The sequence below is a fragment of the Pituophis catenifer genome, unplaced genomic scaffold, assembly GCF_029215685.1.
Source record: "Pituophis catenifer annectens isolate HBS135680 unplaced genomic scaffold, rPitCat1.0.hap2 SCAF_1, whole genome shotgun sequence".
NCBI classification, from domain to species: Eukaryota; Metazoa; Chordata; class Lepidosauria; order Squamata; family Colubridae; genus Pituophis; species Pituophis catenifer.
Genome location: NW_027256881.1, coordinates 148,876,545 through 148,896,687, shown reverse-complemented (window position 1 = coordinate 148,896,687; position 20,143 = coordinate 148,876,545). Strand labels below are relative to the sequence as shown.

At 40.0% G+C, this 20,143-nt stretch overlaps 1 protein-coding gene across 1 annotated transcript in view; it reads right to left on the bottom strand.

Annotated features, from left to right (window-relative positions):
- Positions 1-20,143, bottom strand: part of PLCB1 (phospholipase C beta 1) — a 508,980-nt gene that overhangs the window by 65,104 nt on the left and 423,733 nt on the right. Inside the window, exons 21-27 of the mRNA XM_070956289.1 lie at positions 19,929-20,028; positions 18,852-18,956; positions 18,205-18,314; positions 11,536-11,668; positions 7,859-7,912; positions 5,624-5,843; positions 3,005-3,185 (exon numbers count right to left, since the gene is read on the bottom strand). Of these exons, the coding sequence (XP_070812390.1) occupies positions 3,005-3,185; positions 5,624-5,843; positions 7,859-7,912; positions 11,536-11,668; positions 18,205-18,314; positions 18,852-18,956; positions 19,929-20,028 (903 nt within the window). The remainder of the gene's footprint in view (positions 1-3,004; positions 3,186-5,623; positions 5,844-7,858; positions 7,913-11,535; positions 11,669-18,204; positions 18,315-18,851; positions 18,957-19,928; positions 20,029-20,143) is intronic.

The following is a 20,143-nucleotide window of genomic DNA, read 5'->3' as shown; positions in this document are numbered from 1 at the left end:
CCAATGCATTACGAATATCATGTTATTTTTAATTGTGATCATGCTAAAATAACTTTAGTATGACAGAATAGCAAATGAGGAACAAACTCCATTATGTTTCATATAAGAAGCCATCTGCTCATCAGAAAGCACAATCAAGCAACTTGTTACAGTATTTAAAAATGCAAGTTCTGAAAACTTGATTTGAAAACATACCACTGGACCAAATATATGAAATTAAAAGTAAATATATACAAATTAATCAGCAATAAGTTCTAATTAATAATTCTGTGCCTTCGAGGCCGCCATGACTCCTGATGATAGACAAGAGATTTATATCTCTATTTTTATTCAACTTCTATGGATTGAAGATCCTCTGTAGGTTTGCTTTGCAAAACTTTCAAAAGTTGTTTGCCACTGTCTTCTTCCATCTGGCAGTTCTTCAATCCATAGAAGTTGAATAAAAATAGAGATATAAATTGCTATGCTAAGTTAGGGGTCATAAGAACATTGTCTTCAATTGGAGCAAAGACACTACTATACTACTAGTAGTAGTACTACTATACTACTGCGGGACTATTTTATCCCAGCGCATCAATTAAAAATATTTTGCCTAATCTTACCAAACTAAGTCTTGAACTGTGATGGCACAGGAATGAGTTTCAATATATTAAATAAATGACTTGTTTTCATGAAAAAACATGAACATTGTGATGCTTTGAAACCTAAGAACATCCGACCTGAAAGGATTTTGGAGATTTGACACAGGACACTGTGGCTATTGCATACATTTTCCCACAGTTATGTATTCGTGTGAAATAGAGAAATACTGATTTGAAATATTACACATTGTGGAAAGTAAATGGGAACTTTCAGCAATTACAGCATGTTAACCAATCATGAGGATTGACCAAAGTTAGGCATCATGCAAAGCACTGTTCTGTGATGATCAACTCCCTTTGATCCCTCAATCAGGAACGAAAGCCTCAAAGAGCATGTTTCCCCCATCACTTTTCCTGTTACTGAACAGATGCCTGAATCACTGAAACTTTTCCACTGATCCCAAGCTGGCCCTAATGTCTTTCCTGGGAACATTCATGTGAAATTGAGAAATACTTTTCAATAGTTTTTCAATAAGAGACTGGACAACAATTTGTCCAGAATGGTGTAAAGTCCCTTTCAACCCTATGATCCTATGATTCAGCATCAGATAAGTTTCCTGTATATAGTAGCATATGTTTGGGGAGGATGGATAAGTATTTAAATTAACTTACCAGTGGTATGACTGGAATTTCATGCCTTTTAGGCAGGAAGCTATGTTTACACTCATACTTGTGAACTGTGATGCCAGTTCCCTGTTCTGGTTCATAAGGCTTACTAAATTAGCAAACACAAGTCTAATCTGTTTTACCATATTATACAGATGGAATGAAGTAGCCAGGCTTGTTAGAGTATCATAAATTTGGACAAATCCACATTCTGGGGCAGATTGAAATAATAGTAACATTCCATTGCCTCCTCCTCTTTTTTCTTGACATTCCAAAGCATCTATTATTATCTGATCGGACTCTTCATTTAGCTGCTCCATGCAGGGTGCCTGGATCACAGCTGTAAAAATAACAGCTGCTCTGGGGACAATAAATACACAATATTGTTTTGTTCTTTCTAGCTTGTATTCTAGCTTCTATTTAGAACACATAAATTTACAGGAGGTTTTCTGGCACAAACAAGTAGTTAGAAGACAACTTAGTAGTATTAAAGCTCTTGTTTCCAATTTTATAGGCTACACTAATTTAACTGCTCATTTTGAAATGCTTTCGAAACTTTTGAGAGACAGCACTGCATTAGGAGTAGCATGACAGTCTAAGTATCAAAGCCAAGACGAGGAAAAGACCCCCAAGCAATAGTATTACCACCATAACAATATATTAGACCTCACTCTTTGTTACTTGTGGTGAGCAAAACTGAAAGGATTGCATCTGCTCTCAATAATCACAGATACAGAAAGTAGGAAAGGCACTGACACTAAAAAGATTAATTAAATAATACAAATTTGCACATGTGTACATTTAATACAAATTACATTTGTACCAGGGGTGGGTTTTACATTTTTTTACTACCGGTTCTGTGGGTGTGGCTTATTTTGTGGGCATGGTTTGATGGTCATGTGACAATTCTTTAGGATTTAGCAGAAGTACTGGTCTATCAGGCTTTTAACTGCTTGCAGAGCCGTACCGGTCTACCCATTTGTTTTGGGAGCGTTCCGATCTACCTATCTGTTTTTGGAGCGCACTTGTCTACCCATTTGTTTTTGGAGCATTCCGGTCTACTTATTTGTTTTTGGAGCACACTTGTCTACCCATTTGTTTTTGGAGCGCACTGGTCTACTTATTTGTTTTTGGAGCGCACTTGTCTACTCATTTGTTTTTGGAGCGTTCCGGTCTACCTATTTGTTTTTGGAGCGCACTTGTCTACCCATTTGTTTTTTGAGCGCACTGGTCTACCACCACACTGCCTTTTACCGCTGGTCAGCTGTAGGGCGGCCCTTTGAAGCGCCGCGGCAAGAGTTTAAACAGTTTTTTTTCCTTCTAGCCGATCAGCTGGGACTTGGGAGGCAGCGAATAGATTGGGGGCGGGGCCAGGCAGAGGTGGTATTTACCGGTTCTCCGAACTACTCAAAATTTCCACTACCGGTTCGCAAGAACCGGGGAGAACTGGTAGCAACCCGTTCAAATAGATGATTTGTACATCTATTACACTGAACCAACAAGTCTAAAGAGAGTGTGATGTATATTTCTGGTTGCTCTATCTTAAATACCTGCTGTGCACACAAATGTTTGTCCCATGCCAAGACAGATGGAGATATGTCAGTAAACAGATCCATGCATAATGCCAAGGAGCAGAGCCATGAGATGGGTTACAAAGAAACCTCTATAGGTAGGTTCTGAAGAGGCCAAATCTAGGTTTGTATACAGTGTTTGCAGTAGTATTCATCATACAAAGCAGGGAAGCAATTAGTACATACCAATTTAATATGTGCTTGTTTCTGGTACTTTTCACTGTAGTACTGTTCTTGTCGAAGGTTCAGCAGTTGCTGCTGCTGTTTTTCTTTGAGCTCTATTAACCTCTGTGTCATTTCTGAATCAAGGGCAGCCAACTCTTGTTCAATAGTTGAAGGGCTATGATCTGGGCTGCTGGTTTCACTTCTATAGCACAACACAGAACAATAAATATGAACTGCAGCAATACAAATACAGAGGCCCTGTCCCTCAGGTGACTCCCATTATTCCATTAGCCAATAGAACATTGACCTAGCAAAGATTCTTTTTTTTTCCTTGTCTTGTGCAAATGTGTAAATATGCATCTGGTGTTCACATATATGTATACAGAACTCTTCATTTCTTGAAATATGGACGGACAGAGCATTCAGACAGCGATTATGAATTTAATTCGATTTCTATAATACCCCTAAAAGAAAGCTGTTAGGAACAGCAGTAGTATAACAAAAAGGGATGAAGGTTGGTGTAGATTATTATTGTCAAGTAACTAAACTGATGACTTTTCAATGAATATTGGAGAAATAAGACAAAATATTGACGCTTTGGGTTTCATTAGTTTCATCTAATGACATTATGAATGTCATTGAGGTTAGCATTATTTCATAATTCATAAAGCTTACCAAATCAATTTACCGGTTCAATTTTTTTTTTAAAAAAAAAGTCTGAGCATCCCCAAACTGCATAGCATCCTAATGTGAAACTATTTAATGAACTCCAAAGAGCAAAGTTCATAAAGACCAAGGATTTGTCAAAGGAAAGCAAGCTTGAAACAACATACAAAACCCAAATGAGAAAAATAATCTGTGCAAAATGGAAACTGAACAAAACTCCCTAAGGAACAGGGAGTTTTATTTTTGGTCTTGGGAAAGAACTGCTATTATAAAAGTGAGGTGAGAAGGAAGAGCAATGAATGGAGCATGTGAACCAAACAGAGCAACTGCAAACTAAATAGTAACAGTAGTACATTCCAACCACCCCCCCATCCCGAAAATTAAAAGCCAGGCCAATATACATGAAATACATCTTCCTGAGCCCTGACAGTTATATCAGAGATGCTTATAGTTCTACCCAGGTATTAAGCCAGTTGCCTAGGAAACCACAAGCTTAAAAGGAGAGGTGGCTAAAGGATCAGGTTCCAGGTGGAGAAAGATAATAATCAAACCCTGAACACAGATTTGTGTAAATATAAGGAAGAAGGGTAGCAACTCAAATCTAGAAACCAACTCTGACAATGCTGTAATGTTTTGAGGCTGGGAACACCTACGCAAATAGAAAATGGCTTAACTTCATTGGTATTGAATTTTGACCTAGTTACTGGGTCTGACATCTAAAACTTTCTGTAAACTGATGGGATATGGATGAGGGCCTTCCTCTCTCTGATTGACATTCAGAGGTATGCACGCTGCATGTAGCTCTTCTCCCCTAGCACCACCACCTGCAACATCTTGTAAGACTTTAATGCTGAAAACCTCTGCTCATTTCTCTCCCTCACATATATATTTGTGTTAAAAAATCTATTGACACCAGTCAAGGGACACTAGGCACTTTTTAAAAATTACCTACCTACTGTTGTGGCCCATACGCGGCCTGTGCAGCTAGTAGCTGATTCAGACAGCGAGGAGGCTGGTGTGGTGCTGCGCCAGCAGCCTGTGCAGCTGGCACTTGAGTCGGACAATGAGAAGGCCGGAGAAGATGTGGTGCCAGAGGCAGGGATTCAGCCAGGGCCTTCAGATCCTCCAGAAGCTCCCTTAAGTGAAGAGGATGAAGAGGAGAAGCCTCTTCTCAATGCACGGGCGCGCAGAGCTGCCAAAAGGCAGGAGTGGCTTCTCAGGAAGAGGTCTCCTCGAGAGTAAGGCTTGGGGCTAATTGGCCACTCCCTTAGCCTATTTAAGGAGGAACGCCAACTGAAGCAATTTGCAGGGAACAACTTGGTTCACATACCTTCGCGCCTTGATCTTAGTTCTTTGCAAATTGCTTCTGGGCTTTCTGCCAACCACAGTAAGATTAAGATCATTTATTCTTTGGATTCTTGCAGGCTGTTAAGAAAGTTAATTAACAGTCTTTGTTTGAAGAAAAAACTGATTTTATTTTAGTAAACTAAGGTTTGTACAGACTTTGTGTGTGCTGTGTTCTTTGGGGTCCGTAGCTGGGGCAGAACACCTACTTAATGACTTGCCTCCAGACGTTGTGGCTGCTCTAGCACTGGAGGTTTTTAAACAGGGATTGGACAACTATTTGTTTGAAATGCCTGAACAAAAGGTTGAACTAGAAGATCTCCAAGGTCTCTTCCAGCTCTGTTATTCTATTAATATAGGCCTGTCCAGAGAGCTGTATGACAGAGATCTGTTTTTAGTCAATTTTTCATGACTACATGCCCTACCAGCCCCTGGATCAATTTGTCACTGGCATGAATTGCAGAAGCTTCCACATCACAGTAACGTTATATATAAAGCAGTGCAACAGAGGTTGCTTCACTTAGCATAAAGGAAGCTCCAGTCTTGTCTGGGAGGAGACATGAGGCCCAATCAGGGAGTATACTACTTTCATGAAAGGCCAAAGGAACCTTTGTAAGAAGATAGACATACTTTTTCTTACTGTCTCTCTTAGCTGTTTTCTCCAACACCGCCCTCCGTCGCAGATAATCGTTTTGAATTTCGTTATATTTTGTGGTATGCTCTTTTATAAGATCTGTGGTTTTTTTGTGATGTTTCTTCACAAGATCCTTCATTTCTTTGTAGTGCTTCTTCTGAAGTTTCACAAATGCCTTCTGCTGCTTTAATTCCTCAATGGTTTGTGCTTCAACTTCTGCAAGAATAAGGGGAATTATGTGATTGCCGCACAACACTAGACATGCAGAGGATATGCATTGTTTTATTAACAGGATTTTGCTGCTACTGCACGAAGCTGCATTTAAAAGCAATTATCCTGTTCCAATAGAAGAGAATGTACATAGCTTAGAATTGAACTGTGGGGTCTTGGTGCTCTCTGAGCTTGGTTGTTTGCTTGTAAACACTGTCCCAATTAGGTTAACATCAACAGTTTAGGTGTGGGATTTGCTCCCTGTTTATATACAGTAGCTTGTCCTGCCAGTTTTGTTGACAGTGTGGTTTTCTCCTTGGTAGATTCTCAATTGTTTTTTCTGCTTGATTGTTTGCCTGGTGTTAATCCCTGCTTATCTGGCTGCTGGCTGCTGGCTGCTAGAGAGGATATCTTTTGGTATATTTTTGTACCTCTTAGTTTTTTATTGTCTCTTTTGAGTGGTGTATAATTATGATTTATTTCTATATATGTGCATTGACAGCTGATTTGAAATTGAAATTAAGTCTGTTCATGAGTTGTAAAATTAAGGAGTTTTCATTGTGTCTTCTGATTGCTAGTTGATGTTCTTGGATGTGCTTTGTCTTCTAATTGTCTATCCTACATAGTGGTTGTTAACAGTTTTTACATGATTCCTTTCCCCACCACCCACCCTTGGGCTGCTGGGTTTTTTGGTTTACTTATGTTTTGGAGGGTTTTAGTTGGTTTGTGTGCCATGGTGATGCTATAAGGTTGTAGTAGGTTGTTGGTTGTTTTTTATATGTTTTTGATGTATAGTAGTATAATTCTTTTCAGAACTTGTGTTTGTTGGGTTGAGTAGTCAGATACTTTTTGATAAAGTTATATGGGTATCCATTTTGTTGGAAGATATTGTTTAGGCAGTTTGTTTCCTTCTTTTTTGATGTTATGGGTTACTGTAGTATGTTGGAATCATCTGAATTCATGAGTATAAATACACTGTGTTTGTACTTGGCTGAATTGATTACTGCATTGCACTTGTATTGTATTGCATTTGTACATTGCAGTGTACACTGTACACTCTGCACTACATTTGTACACTGCACTGAATGTGTGCTCCTCTGAATTGCACAAGTACATACTGTATCCACTGCAGCAACCTCTTTCTGTCTTTATGTGATCTTATGAGTCGCGGTGTTGAAGTGGTTAGAATGCAGTACTGCAGGCTACTTCTGCTGACTGCTGGCTGCCTGCAATTTGGCAGTTCAAATCTCACTAGGCTCAAGATTGACTCAGCCTTCTCTCCTTCCGAAGTGGGTAAAATGAGGACCCAAATTGTTGGGGGCAATATGCTGACTCTGTAAACCGCTTAGAGAGGGCTGTAAAGCACTGTAAAGCGGTATATAAGTCTAAGTGCTATTGCTATCTTATCAGAATTATATAATTCAAAAGTCTCAACTTGTATGAATTATGTAATTCAGAATATTTGAAAGATAAAGGTATTTCAATTCGATTTATTTTGCTTCATCAGCCATTGTTATTTATACTACTGAATCACCTCACCTGGAGATAGGCATACTACTAAATAGACCCCACATTTATTAATACATTCCACAATATAAAAATGATCCAGTTCAGTCTTTTTTTTTTTTTTTACAAAAGCAAGATATATTCTATGTAAGTACATCTACACTGCTCAAAAAAATAAAGGGAACACAAGCAGAAGAAATCCGAGATCTGAATGAATGAAATAGCCTTATTAAATACTTTGTTCGTTACATACAGTGGTTTTGTGGTCCCTTTAGGTGTTTGAGCAGTGTATAAACTACTGTATATAAAGAACAAAGTATTTAATAAGGCTATTTCATTCATGATAGTTAAAGACCACCAGAGTCTTAACTATTGCAGAGTTTAACTATTGTTCAGAGTCATTCTGAACAATAAACAGATTAAAATAGCTATTTGTATGTGGTATGTTTTTTCTTGCAACATTCCCATTAATTTGTTTAAGAGATACTGTTGTACAGCACCATCATGTTTCTTACCTGTCAGGACACTCTGAATCAGATCTTCTGTTTTGGCTGGAACTTTCACAGAACCTAGGTATAAATAACATCAATATTTCAACTGGTCTGAAATGATGAATACAAAACCGTCATTCTTCTCATTGGCTCTGAAAGAACCAGAGGATATAATGCCATCCTTGTTCATGCTGTATTGACAAATAACATGTTTTTAGCTGTAGATCAGGCTACCCCAATCCACTACCTGCCCTCAAATCAATCCACCCAGCCTCTAATAATAGAACAGCTTTCTAGGTTCTGCCCCTTTGAAACAAAGTTAGCATCTACATGGAAGCAGTTTTGTCAGCGGCTGCTCCAAATTAAGAGTTGCTCATTGGCTGAAGCTTGTCTAGTCCTAACTCTGAATCTTCAGGCATAAGATGAAAACCTGGTTTTATTTCGTTGATCTACTTTTTAGCTCCTAAAACCTGTTGACTGGCTGAGGCTTTGATGTACACACTGTGTTTTTTATGACTTTAAATACAATCTCTTGTTTTTCATTTGTATTAGCTGCTTTGAAAGCTTCATAAGAGAAAAGTAGGTTGAACATATTTTAAATACATCCCTGGAGCAGATGATAGAAAATTGCCTCTTCATTATTTGATGGTATTAGTTCCTTTTCTTAATGTGTGAGTATATATTTAATGTTAAATTGGGGCTGTATTTCTGTCCCAGCATACAAGTCACATTATCTCTCTCTCTGCACCTACCCCATGCAAGAAGAAACTTTTGTCCCTGTTATCTCTGGGATAGTAAGAGCATTTACCTGCATACCTCCATTACCCTAAGTGGTCCAAGCCACTTACAGTCACTTACTGAAGTTGAGGTTGGGTGTTCAGGGAGATATATACTTACAGGCGAGTGCTGTGGCCAAACATTGCTGCTATTTATCTCAATAATAAATGAATTATGCATCAATCCTCCTGGTTAATCTGCCCCATGAATGTAAACAGGAAAAGGCTTGTTGCCCCACACTATCACTGCTGTTTGTTTCAATGATTGCTAGAAGGTGAAGCTAGCCATTGTGATTTCACACTAATGTTGCCCATGTCACGAGACATGGCCTTTGTGACCTCAAGATGATGCTTTCTGTTTAAAGGAGACAGTCTGTCCATTGGGACCTAATGCAGATGACATTTGGCTGAGAGAAAGGATCTGCTCATGGTTAACTTGTACTCTCAAGAAGATAAACTGGATGGGTGCCCCATCCTTTTAATCCTGTTCCTAAGATTGGGTTATGGCAGACTTCACCTGCTCAGGTGCCCTGCAGATTAATGGACTTCAATTTTCAGAAGAGAGAAGGACAGCAAGAGGTATTTTTGTTTCCCTTGCTCTCTCTTAGGCATTGTTCTTCAAAGTTTCCCATATCCTTTTGAAATAAAAGCAGGGGAGAAGATGCTTCTGCAGGCAATAAATACTTCTTGAAATCTTTGCAAACAAAATTGCTGACATTCACTCTCAAATGTCTGCTGCTTGCTTAGTTTAGTAGAAAGATAATCCCATTGTAAAATTATCTGGGATTATTTTGTGGGATCCAAGGAAATGATTAAGAAACTTTTTACTATACATTTTTTGAAGGTAGGAATGGTCCCTTTAAATTTGATGGAGGCAATGATAATTTCCTTATGAAGAGGTCATCTCTTAATCCAGAAGCCTGGACAACTTCTATTCATTCTACAATCTTAATTTTCTGATAGATTTTGCAGAAAGTGACAGAGTTTCAGCTACAAAAGTTCTAGAGGTAATGAATTATCTGGATTTCTTCAGTTGCAATTCAGACCAGGGCATGGGACTGAGACAGCATTAATTGCTTTGGTGGATGGCCTACCTAGTGTGTCCCCCTAGATATCTTGGTAGCATTCACTACCATTGATCATGGTATCCTTCTGAATTGCCTGCAAGGATTGAGGGTTGAAGGCAATGAGTTACAGTGATTCCATTTCCTGAGTGGATGGTTCCGATTGTGACCATGACGGAGGAACACACTAGCCCATGGTTGCTCTAATATGGGTTGCTGCAGCAGTTCTCTCTCTCTCTTCCATGTTATTAATATCTACATAAAACTGCTAGGAAAAGTCATCCATCCATTTGAGACAGAACCTTCAATACGTTGTGATACTCAGTTACACTCTGCCACCAAGGCCAAGGTGGAGATACTATGGTTCTTACTTAGTGACTGGAGGCTGTGAAGAGCTGGAGGAGATGAAAGAAACTCAAAATGAATTCTAGCAAGATGGAGTTGCTCTTCATAATTAAACAATTTGGCTCAATTTTGGTGTCAATGTTAGCTCTGTATAGGCAACAGATCTATGACCTTGGGCATCCATGCCTTCAACCCCACCTGGTTTGACTACTGCAACATTCTTGATATGGGGCTGCCTTTGAAGTTGACTAAAAATGCAATTGCTTTAAAATACAGTGGGTCTGGCAATTAATATTGATAAGATTGACACAATCTCTACAGTAGGATTGCATGCAAGCATTTGTATAAATAAATAATAGCTGGTGCATAAAGACTTGTACCGAATTCGTTTTTACAGTACATAATGGAAGCATAGATATAATGGGAGAAAACTGATTTTTTAAAATAAGTTCACACATTTAGAGATTTTTGAGCATTAAAACATTATTCTGGGGATTAAAATGTCTTAATCCTGCATTGGATATGTTCATTATTTCTTCTGTAATATGCTAAATATGCAGCCTCTAAAGAATGAAACTTGACTGTTCTATCCTTGCTTAGTCCTAACTATTCTTCCTTGAAAACTGAAAGTCTAAAAGGTCACATGCTGGAACTTAGTTCTTTAGCAGGGTCATAATATCAGTGACCTGTTTTGTTCTTCTTGAGTCACACTGGCTTCAACTATCCTAGAACCAAACTTTTACCACATAGCTTCAACTATAGCAACAGCAACAGCAACACAACCAAAATCTCTCTAGCAAATGGTTTCCTAGAGTCTATAAACTCTGATCATATTCTTGATAAAGCATTAAAGCTGGTCTAAACAGGACACAGCCAAATTCTGCTATGGAATGTATTTAGCATTCTCTATCTGGTCTCAAAGCCCACCAGTTCATCTGATCTTTCATCTATATCCTAAACTTCTTCAAGATGTGTACATACAAGACAGACTTTATCTACACAACACCCCATTGAGACTTAGAAATTGCCACTTGCCCATGATCTTGCCCATAGTCATGAGCTTCCTAGCTGAGCAATGATAGGCCATTGTTCAGAACCAATATATCTAGCGAATATATTCTTTTATAATTTTATTTCTCTGTCAATCTTCCTCCTGTGGATGCCTGCTACAGACCACAGACCACTGAGTCTTTCTTTCTTTCTTTCTTTCTTTCTTTCTTTCTTTCTTTCTTTCTTTCTTTCTTTCTTTCTCTCTCTCTCTCTTTTTCCTTCCTTCCTTCCTTCCTTCCTTCCTTCCTTCCTTCCTTCCTTCCTTCCTTCCTTCCTTCCTCTTTTTTTCCACATTGGAAGATATGAATAGAGATTTTGTTGCAAGCATTGCTTTTCAAGCAGTCACAGATATAGATGTAACCATCAAAAGTGATGTAATTTTTTTTCCTGGCCAGGAGAAATTTAGCTCTTTTTTTTTTAAATAGAAGAATAGCCCCAAAATCATGCACTATAGTATAGTTCTTACCCAGTGTTGGTTGGCTTGGAACAACCTGAGTAGAAGGTTTAGGGCTGAGAGATGTAGTGCAATTTACTCCATTTTCTGCTGGTGTAGGTTTTGGTTCATTGTGAGCTTCTGAAGGCGCATCTCCTTGTTCTGCCTAACAATTCAAAACATTCCCCATAAAATATGAAAAAAGGATTTGCGATTAGAGAACTTGCATGAGGTTTTTACTTTTAACATGTACAGATTCCACCCATAACAAACGCTGGTATTCCTGTACTAAGATTTATTCAAATTGTTCTTTGTTAAGAAAAATTGTACTTCTTCTCATTTCACCATCAAAAAAGGCTTGCATAATAAAATAAATCTAGCTGCCATTATTACTGTTCAACTCTTCTGATTACTTACAGGTAAATGGGGGAGGTTTTTTTTTTTTTTTTTTAAAAAAACAACAACACTTGAAATAAAAAAACCCTATCATTTTAACAAATAAATAGGAACAATCCAATTTCAAAATTAATATATAATTAAATATACAGAGACCCCACTTGGAAAGCTGCAGAACCTATTATATAGATCGTGTTGGTAAAATACACCCCTAATTTTAGCTCTAAAGAATCACCATGTCAATTAACCCTGGCAATGGAAAATGACAGTAACACACATTTTTAACGTCAGTTTCTTTCATTGCTTTTCATCCAAATTTATTCTCCCTGAAATTAAAAAGAAAACCTAGGCTTAGGCACGCCAGTAAGTCACAATCGTCCCATTTCTGCCTACAGAGCTCTGTAAGCTACTATGTTTTAAGGTAATAACTATGCAAGGACATCAGCAGAATGCACCAGTTACCACTTAACACCATATGACAGAGAATGATTTCTTTCGCTTTCCTTTCAGGGTTTGTGTCCCAAAAGTCTGATTATCAATTCACCACTGAGGCACAGCAATAGTTCCCAGGACAGCTCGCCCATAATTATATTCAACAGATAAGCTTACGTAAACAGTACCTCCATCCTTGCCGCATGCTTGGATGACTATGCCTGTACCGTTCAACCTGTTTAAACATTCCCAACAACCTGTACTTCCTTTACCAGCTCTCAATGCCCATGTTTAGAGCCTCATTCCTTTTTACTAGGCACTAATCCTCTCCCCCTTGCTTAAGGTCCTATTTATCGGAGGAGACTGAAGACTCCTGCTAGACAACTGGAAGGGGGGAAGAAGATCCATAGTTACAGAGCACTGCTAAGCAGTTTGCCTCCTTGAGGTACGAAAATTTATATAAGGAGGACCTGTTGCCATGGTACCTTGCTGGATTAGCTTCTCGGGAGGTTTTCATTAGCATTCTTCACTGGTAATAAACTGATGAGAGGGGGGAAAGAGACAGTTCTTTTCTCAAAACCCTTCACCTTTTTAGTAAGAAGGTATAGGTTGAACAACAGAGTGGGATAAATGAAACTAAAAACTCTGTTTTTGCACGACACACTACCGATAAGGTTTTCCTTCCTGCTCCAATTTAGTACTTCAGAGGATAGCAGGTGTAAATTAGCTCTATAAGGTATAAGTCTATACCTTACAATATATCCAGTCTTTCAAATGTAGGAATTATCTGTTTACGTTTCCTCCCTAAAAAATTGAGGCAAGGTAGCTAATAAACAACTCTATATTGAATTTTGTTTGTTGGCACCTACTGAATAAAAGGAAGAACAAGGGGAAAAAAAGGGAAAGTACAGTATAATAAATAAAAGATTGGCATCTTTGCAGATTAAACCAGCTAGCTCATAGAGAGATACAGGCATTTATTTGGCTCCTCATTACAAAGATATTTATTTTGCTGGAACAAAAATGCAACGTCTTAAAGAGCTGGAGAGAAGCTGCTTACAGAAACATTGATGTAATGCTGAATTACAGCCAGAGCAATTGTTTGTGGAGGGATCCCTCACCTGGTGCTGAAAGATAACTGCATCTGGAGCAATGCAGCAGATTTATCACACAGTCTAGTGCACATAAAACAAAGTGAGAAAGAGGGAGATGATTTCCTTGGGGATGGGGAATTTTAACACACAAGTGTTCAGACTTGTAGAATTATGACTATGCCATGCTAACTCAAGCATGGTTGACAAAGATGAATAAAACAATTTAGTAGTGCTTTATCTTTTTTTTCCTAATTTGGAATTTGTTGTGGTTTGCATTTTTATTTTTGGAAGCTGTTGCATCTAGAAAACAAATGTTCAATTACAATGAACAGGGCTGAAAAATATAAGTAGGTGTTCAGATATTATAGCTAGGAGATTTGGGGGAAAGGCTGATTGTTTGAGTTATTTGAAAGGTTTACACAATACATATCGGGATTTATGTCCCTTTTCCAGATATGCGGATTCTGTTTGACTGATCTCTAACCATGACTCAGTTGTCCAAACCATGGAAGCTTTGACTAAATGCTAGTTAAGCAACTAGCTGCAGGATATAATATTTTTAATAAAATGATAAAAGTAGGGACATGATGTACACTTTTTTAGTATGTGTGTATGATGTTAGGACACATGTGCAAAAGAGATGGACTTTGTGGCACAATGGTATGACACTGCCTTTATTGGTTGCCCCCTTGCCCTCTCACCCAGCCCCCCTGAGGGAATGTCTCTGTTAGAGACAGTTTGTTTAACTGTCTCTAATTTATGGGACTCAAGAAGAAAATAACATTTTCGTAGAAAACCACTCCACTTAATATTATTAACAATATTTGTAGTTTTAACAGTTGATAATTATTAAGAAAAGTAGTTCTTTCCAGTCATGAAAATTAAATGAAATGTGCTGTTCCATGTCTAAGCTTTTTCAAATTTACAGAAATACAGTATATAGTAAAAGCTGGCTCATATATGTAAATCAAAATACATGTTGTTGACAGAAACATGCAGAAATATACATTTTATGTTGGGAATGCAACCTTCTGAAGGGAGGCATTAACTTGTGAGGATCACTTCTCTTATGCTACATTTTAGGAAACTGATTCAAAAAAGAAAAAGAAATCCATTCTGTTTCTTATAGTAGCCAATTACATTGAATAAATCCACGTTACAAGTCATGATGGAATTAGATTTTACCTGCAATGCAGAATGCAATGGCTAAAACTTTTTAAAGTTTCTGTTACTGTTATTGACATTATTGGAACACGGAACTGGATGGGGAGAAATAGGCTTAGACTCATCTCAAGGGACTGTGGATCTGGAAACCAACCAAGACTAGAGATAGTTGATGTGTGTCTCTGGATAGGGTAATATTCTCCTTTACCAATTGACCCCATACTGTGTGAGTTTCTTGGAGTCATAGCTTCTGACTGAACAATAGGTGGAGAGACCATTCCCAGGACAGCTCTTGGGCCTTTTTGTGCCTTTTTTATTTTTATGAGGCAGCTTTCATTGCAGTCCCTTGTGTCCTTTTCACTACATGGATAGAATATTGTGATATGCTATATATTGGGTTGGTCTTGTAGATATATCCTGAAGTTTCAGGTGATGTAACTTGCACTAACCTACCATAGTTACAGGAACATCGAGGTTCACCCATGTAAGAGCATGACTACTGAAATTGCAATGGCTGCCAGTTAGGTTTTGGGTGCAAGCATGTCTCCTTTAAAGACTTACATTAATTAAAGTCTGGGTATACTATGCTTGCCTCTTCCAAAGTGAATCTACTATTTAGAAAGCCCCCAGACAGTCTGACCTCTGAGGGAAATAAACTTTTATTATATGGGTGTCCCTATAAATTATTTAAATAAATAAACTTTGACCCAAGATTCCAGACTTCTCAGTAATACACTCCCTGTCCCTCTGGAAGCAAATAAGCAAGCAAATAAATAAATGTTTCAAATACCAGTTTATTCAACAATATTACCGAGCAGTGTGTGTAAATTGAAATGTCATCACTTTGAATAATGGAATCTGTTCACTGTAGAACAAGACCAGCCACATGAGTGACTCCACAATTTCCTGCATGTCTTTTGATTATCCCAATCTTTCTATAAAGGAGCAAATTTCAATGTAGGGCATACAACTTAAGAAAATATTAAATAATAATAATAATAATAATAATAATAATAATAATAATAATAATAATAATAATAATAATAATAATAATAATAATAATAATAATTTTATTTCTATACCACCCTTCTCCCGAAGGACTCAGGGCGGTATACAGCCTATTTAAAAACACAGACAAAACAACAATATAAAATTTAAAATAATTAAATAAATTGGCTCAGATTTAAAACCCCAAAAAATTTAAATACCCCAATTTAAAACTATTGTGTTGATAGTCCGGCCTGGCGGAACAACAGGGTCTTCAATGCGCAGCGAAACACCCGGAGGTTGGAGATCTTACGAATTTCCGGGGGCAGTTCGTTCCACAGGGCTGGGGCTGCCACAGAGAAGGCCCTCTCCCTGGGTGTCGCCAGGCGACATAACTTGGCTGATGGCACCCTGAGGAGACCCTCTCTGTGGGAACGGACTGGTCGGTGGGAGGCTATTAGTGGCAGAAGATGGTCTCGGAGGTACCCGGGTCCTATGCCATGGAGCGCTTTAAAGGTGGTAACCAACACCTTGAATCGCACTCGGAAGACCACTGGGAGCCAGTGCAGCTCGCGCAGGAGGGGTGTCACATGGGCACAACGGGTTGCGCCCATAACCACCCGCGCAGCCGCATTCTGGACAAGTTGGAGCCTCATGTAGAGAGCATTACAATAGTCCAACCAGGAAGTAACAAGGGCATGAGTGACCGTGCGCAGGGCGTCCCGATCCAGAAAGGGCTGCAACTGGTGAATCAGGCAAACCTGATAAAAGGCCCCCCTGGCCACAGCCGTCATATGCTCTTCTAAAGACAGCCGCGCGTCCAGGAGGACACCCAGATTGCGAGCCCTCTCCGTGGGGGGCAAAGATTCACCCCCAATAGTCAGCGATGGCACCTGCTGACTATATCGGGGCGCCGGAAGCCACAGCCACTCGGTCTTGGAAGGGTTGAGTCTGAGCCTGTTCCTCCCCATCCAGACCCGCATGGCCTCCAGGCAGCGAGACATCACATCAAGGGCATCGTTGGGGTGGTCTGGGGTGGAGATGTACAGCTGAGTATCATCAGCATACAGATGGCACTTCACCCCAAAACCACGGATGATCTCACCCAGCGGCTTCATATAAATGTTGAACAGGAGGGGTGAGAGGACCGACCCTTGCGGCACTCCCCATGCGAGACGCCTCGAGGTCGACCTCTGTCCCCCTGCCAACACGAACTGCGAGCGGTCGGAGAGGAAGGAGGAGAACCACCGCAAAACGGTGCCCCCTATTCCTAACCCCCTCAACCGCTGCAGCATGATACCATGGTCGATGGTATCAAAAGCCGCTGAGAGATCTAATAGGACTAGGACAGAGGAGCAACCCCTGTCCCGAGCCCTCCAGAGATCATCCACCAACGCGACCAATGCCGTTTCTGTGCTGTACCCCTGCCTGAAGCCCGACTGGTACGGGTTTAGATAGATAGCTTCATCCAGGTGCCGGGGAAGTTGTCGTGCCACCACGCTCTCAACAATCTTCGCCACAAAACGAAGGTTGGAGACTGGACGATAGTTGGCTAATTCAGCCGGGTCCAGGGAAGGCTTCTTGAGGAGGGGCCTCACTACCGCCTCTTTCAAGGCGGCAGGAAAGGCACCCTCACTCAGAGAAGCACCTATAATCCCCTGGAGCCAGCCTCGTGTAACCTCCCGGGAGGCCAGTACCAACCAGGAGGGACACGGGTCCAATAAACACGTGGTGGCACTAATCTTACCCAGAACCCTGTCCACATCCTCGGGAGTCACAGGATCAAACTCCTCCCAGATAACATTCTCAAGACCTGCCCCGGTCTCCTCCCGTGGACTCATCCAATCGGAGTCCAAGCCATCCCGAATCCGAGCGACTTTATCGTGCAGGAATTGCACAAAATCCTCAGCACGACCCTGCAAGGGATCTTCCCGCACTCCCTCCCGAAGAAGGGAGTGGGTCACCCTAAACAGGGCGGCTGGGCAGTTCTCTGCAGATGCGATAAGAGTGGAAAAATGGTTAGATTTTGCTGCTTTTATCGCCACTAGGTAGGTCTTGATATAAGACCTCACCTGTGTCCGGTCGGAATCGGATTGACTAGTCCTCCAAATGCTCTCTAGGCGTCTTTTCCGACGCTTCATCTCTCTCAGCTCCTCAGAGAACCAAGGAGCTAATTGAGATCGGCATCGGGTCAGAGGCCGCAAAGGCACGACGCGATCCAAAGCTCCAGCGGCCGCCCTCTCCCAGGCGGCCACCAGCTCTTCAGTCGAGTTGTGTGTTAGAGTCTCAGGAAACGGCCCAAGCTCCGTCAGGAACCTTTCGGGATCCATCAGGCGCCTGGGACGGAACCATCTGGTCGGTTCCGTCTCCCTGCGGCGGGGGCAGGCGGTAGGAAAGTCTAGTTGAAGGAGTGAATGATCTGTCCATGACAAGGGTTTAATATCTAGGTCCCCTCTACCAAGATCATTCAACCACTGACCAGAGATAAAAATCAAGTCCAGAGTGTGTCCCCCTATGTTGACATGTGTGGGATACCCTTTACAATGTAAATTTTTTTTCTACAGTCTTACAGCATCAAGCAGTATGCTCAACTGACCCCTCTGTTATTTCATCAAATCCCAATTCTTACCTCCTTCTTTATTTCTTCCTCGTCTTCTAGAGTCAGTGCTGCCAGTTGTTTTGCTCTCTGCTCCATCAGGTTTACGTATCTGATTGGATTGGATAATGCCTCAATAACATCTGCAAATGAGGGAGAGATTTAGAACCCAATGCTGCTTTCTATTGAATAGCACTGATTTTTTTTTTATAAAAACATCTATCATCTTAAATTTAGGCTGATTTTTTATATTTATTAATCTTCAAAGCCAGTTTTAAAAAAATAGGGGTCTAATGCAACTGGAGGAAGAGGAAGAGGAATTAAATTCCAAGTTTGACATAAAAAGCAGGGACGAGTGCAGGAAGGAGCAACATCAATAGTTTACAAGGAAAGCACAGCAAAATGAAATCAAGGAACACAGTTCAAAGTCCTCAAGAACTGAGCACCTTCTTCTAGGACACAGATTGTTGGGGGCAATATGTTGACTCTGTAAACCGCTTAGAGAGCACTGTGAAGTGGTATATAAGTCTAAGTGCTATTGCTATTTCTCACTGTTTCAAATTCTTAATGCAAAGGTTCAATTAAAGTAGTTATTTTAGATGCTGACAATATATGACACTATGTAAATAAAATAATTGTAAGTTACATTTCTATTTTATCTTTATAAATTTGATAGTTACCTGCATAGGTATCAGGTACGTAATCTTTCACCTCAATGTATACAAATATGGCTGGCAACATCAAGGGCTGATTCCTTTCATTCCTTAGGCAAATATAATGATAACCTGGGGGAGAAAAACAGTGGGACAGCTACTCTCTCTGGGCTTCCATTTCTCTTACAAGTTAACGAATGCAGCGCTGCAGGCAATAAAAGCACACATCACAAAAAAACTGATAAATGTAAACTTGAGTAAGACAGTTAACGTTCAAATTCATGAAAGTAAGATGTAAAGAACAAAGGCCCATCCATTACAATATTTTTGTGTGCCTGAAATGCCCAATGACTCAACTGACTCCTTGTGGCTTTCTTTCATTTGAATGTTTATATTTTAAAAATCACCTTTTGATTAAAAATCTGAAAAACTGGAACTGGAAAACTATCTGGCAGCCATTTTGTGTCACCACCTATTAATGTGTTCTCACAATGCAATTGTGCCCCCTGAGTCCAAAGAGAGTGGTAAGACTTTCTTAGGTGCTTGAGCGGCAATATGTAACTTTGGGAAAGTCCAGGTTTGTTAGGAAGCTCAAAGGTAAGCTCAAAGAATAAGTCTTAAAATTTGCTACTGGAGGATTATAAATGGAAGATAATGTTTGGTGTTTCAGGCTTGCAACTGCCTAGAAGCCCTCTCAGAGAAGGGAGAAGTCATGAAATTAAAGGTCCGATAACATTGTGGACCAAAGCAGGAACTCATCTCAGAGATAAGCCAACTTGAAATAGAGTTTGAGGACTTGTGAAAGCTTCCTTTCCCATATGTCATTTCCTAAATGGTCAAGGCCAGTTTTGGGATCAGGTTTAGTGCCATTTCTCCTGCAAACAATCTCTGCAGGAGGGAGCAGCAGCAGCCTTGGCTGGAGAGTCAAGGGGAAGGAGGCTGATTCAGCTGACTTGGGTCTCAAGATGCCATCCCCTAGTAAGTCCTGTCATAGTTGTATACTTACATATGCAGGAAACATGTTACCTGAGTTCTGTTTGTCTTCTTTCCTTCTTTCAAGATTAATGCAATGACAAAAACAACAACAATAATCCAAATCTCTACCTGGTCGAATTGCTGATACTGGTAATATCCGATGCCCAATAAACTTTCCTCCTTCTTCATAAGCAGCTATCCTCAAACATGCTAGAGAAGGCAGGACCACCTGAAGAGAGATTTTTTTACTGTTTTATGGTGCACTACATTCACAGAGTTGGAATAAGAAGCATTTTCACAGAGATATTTCTGAAAACTGTTAACAGGATTTGAATAATACTTGG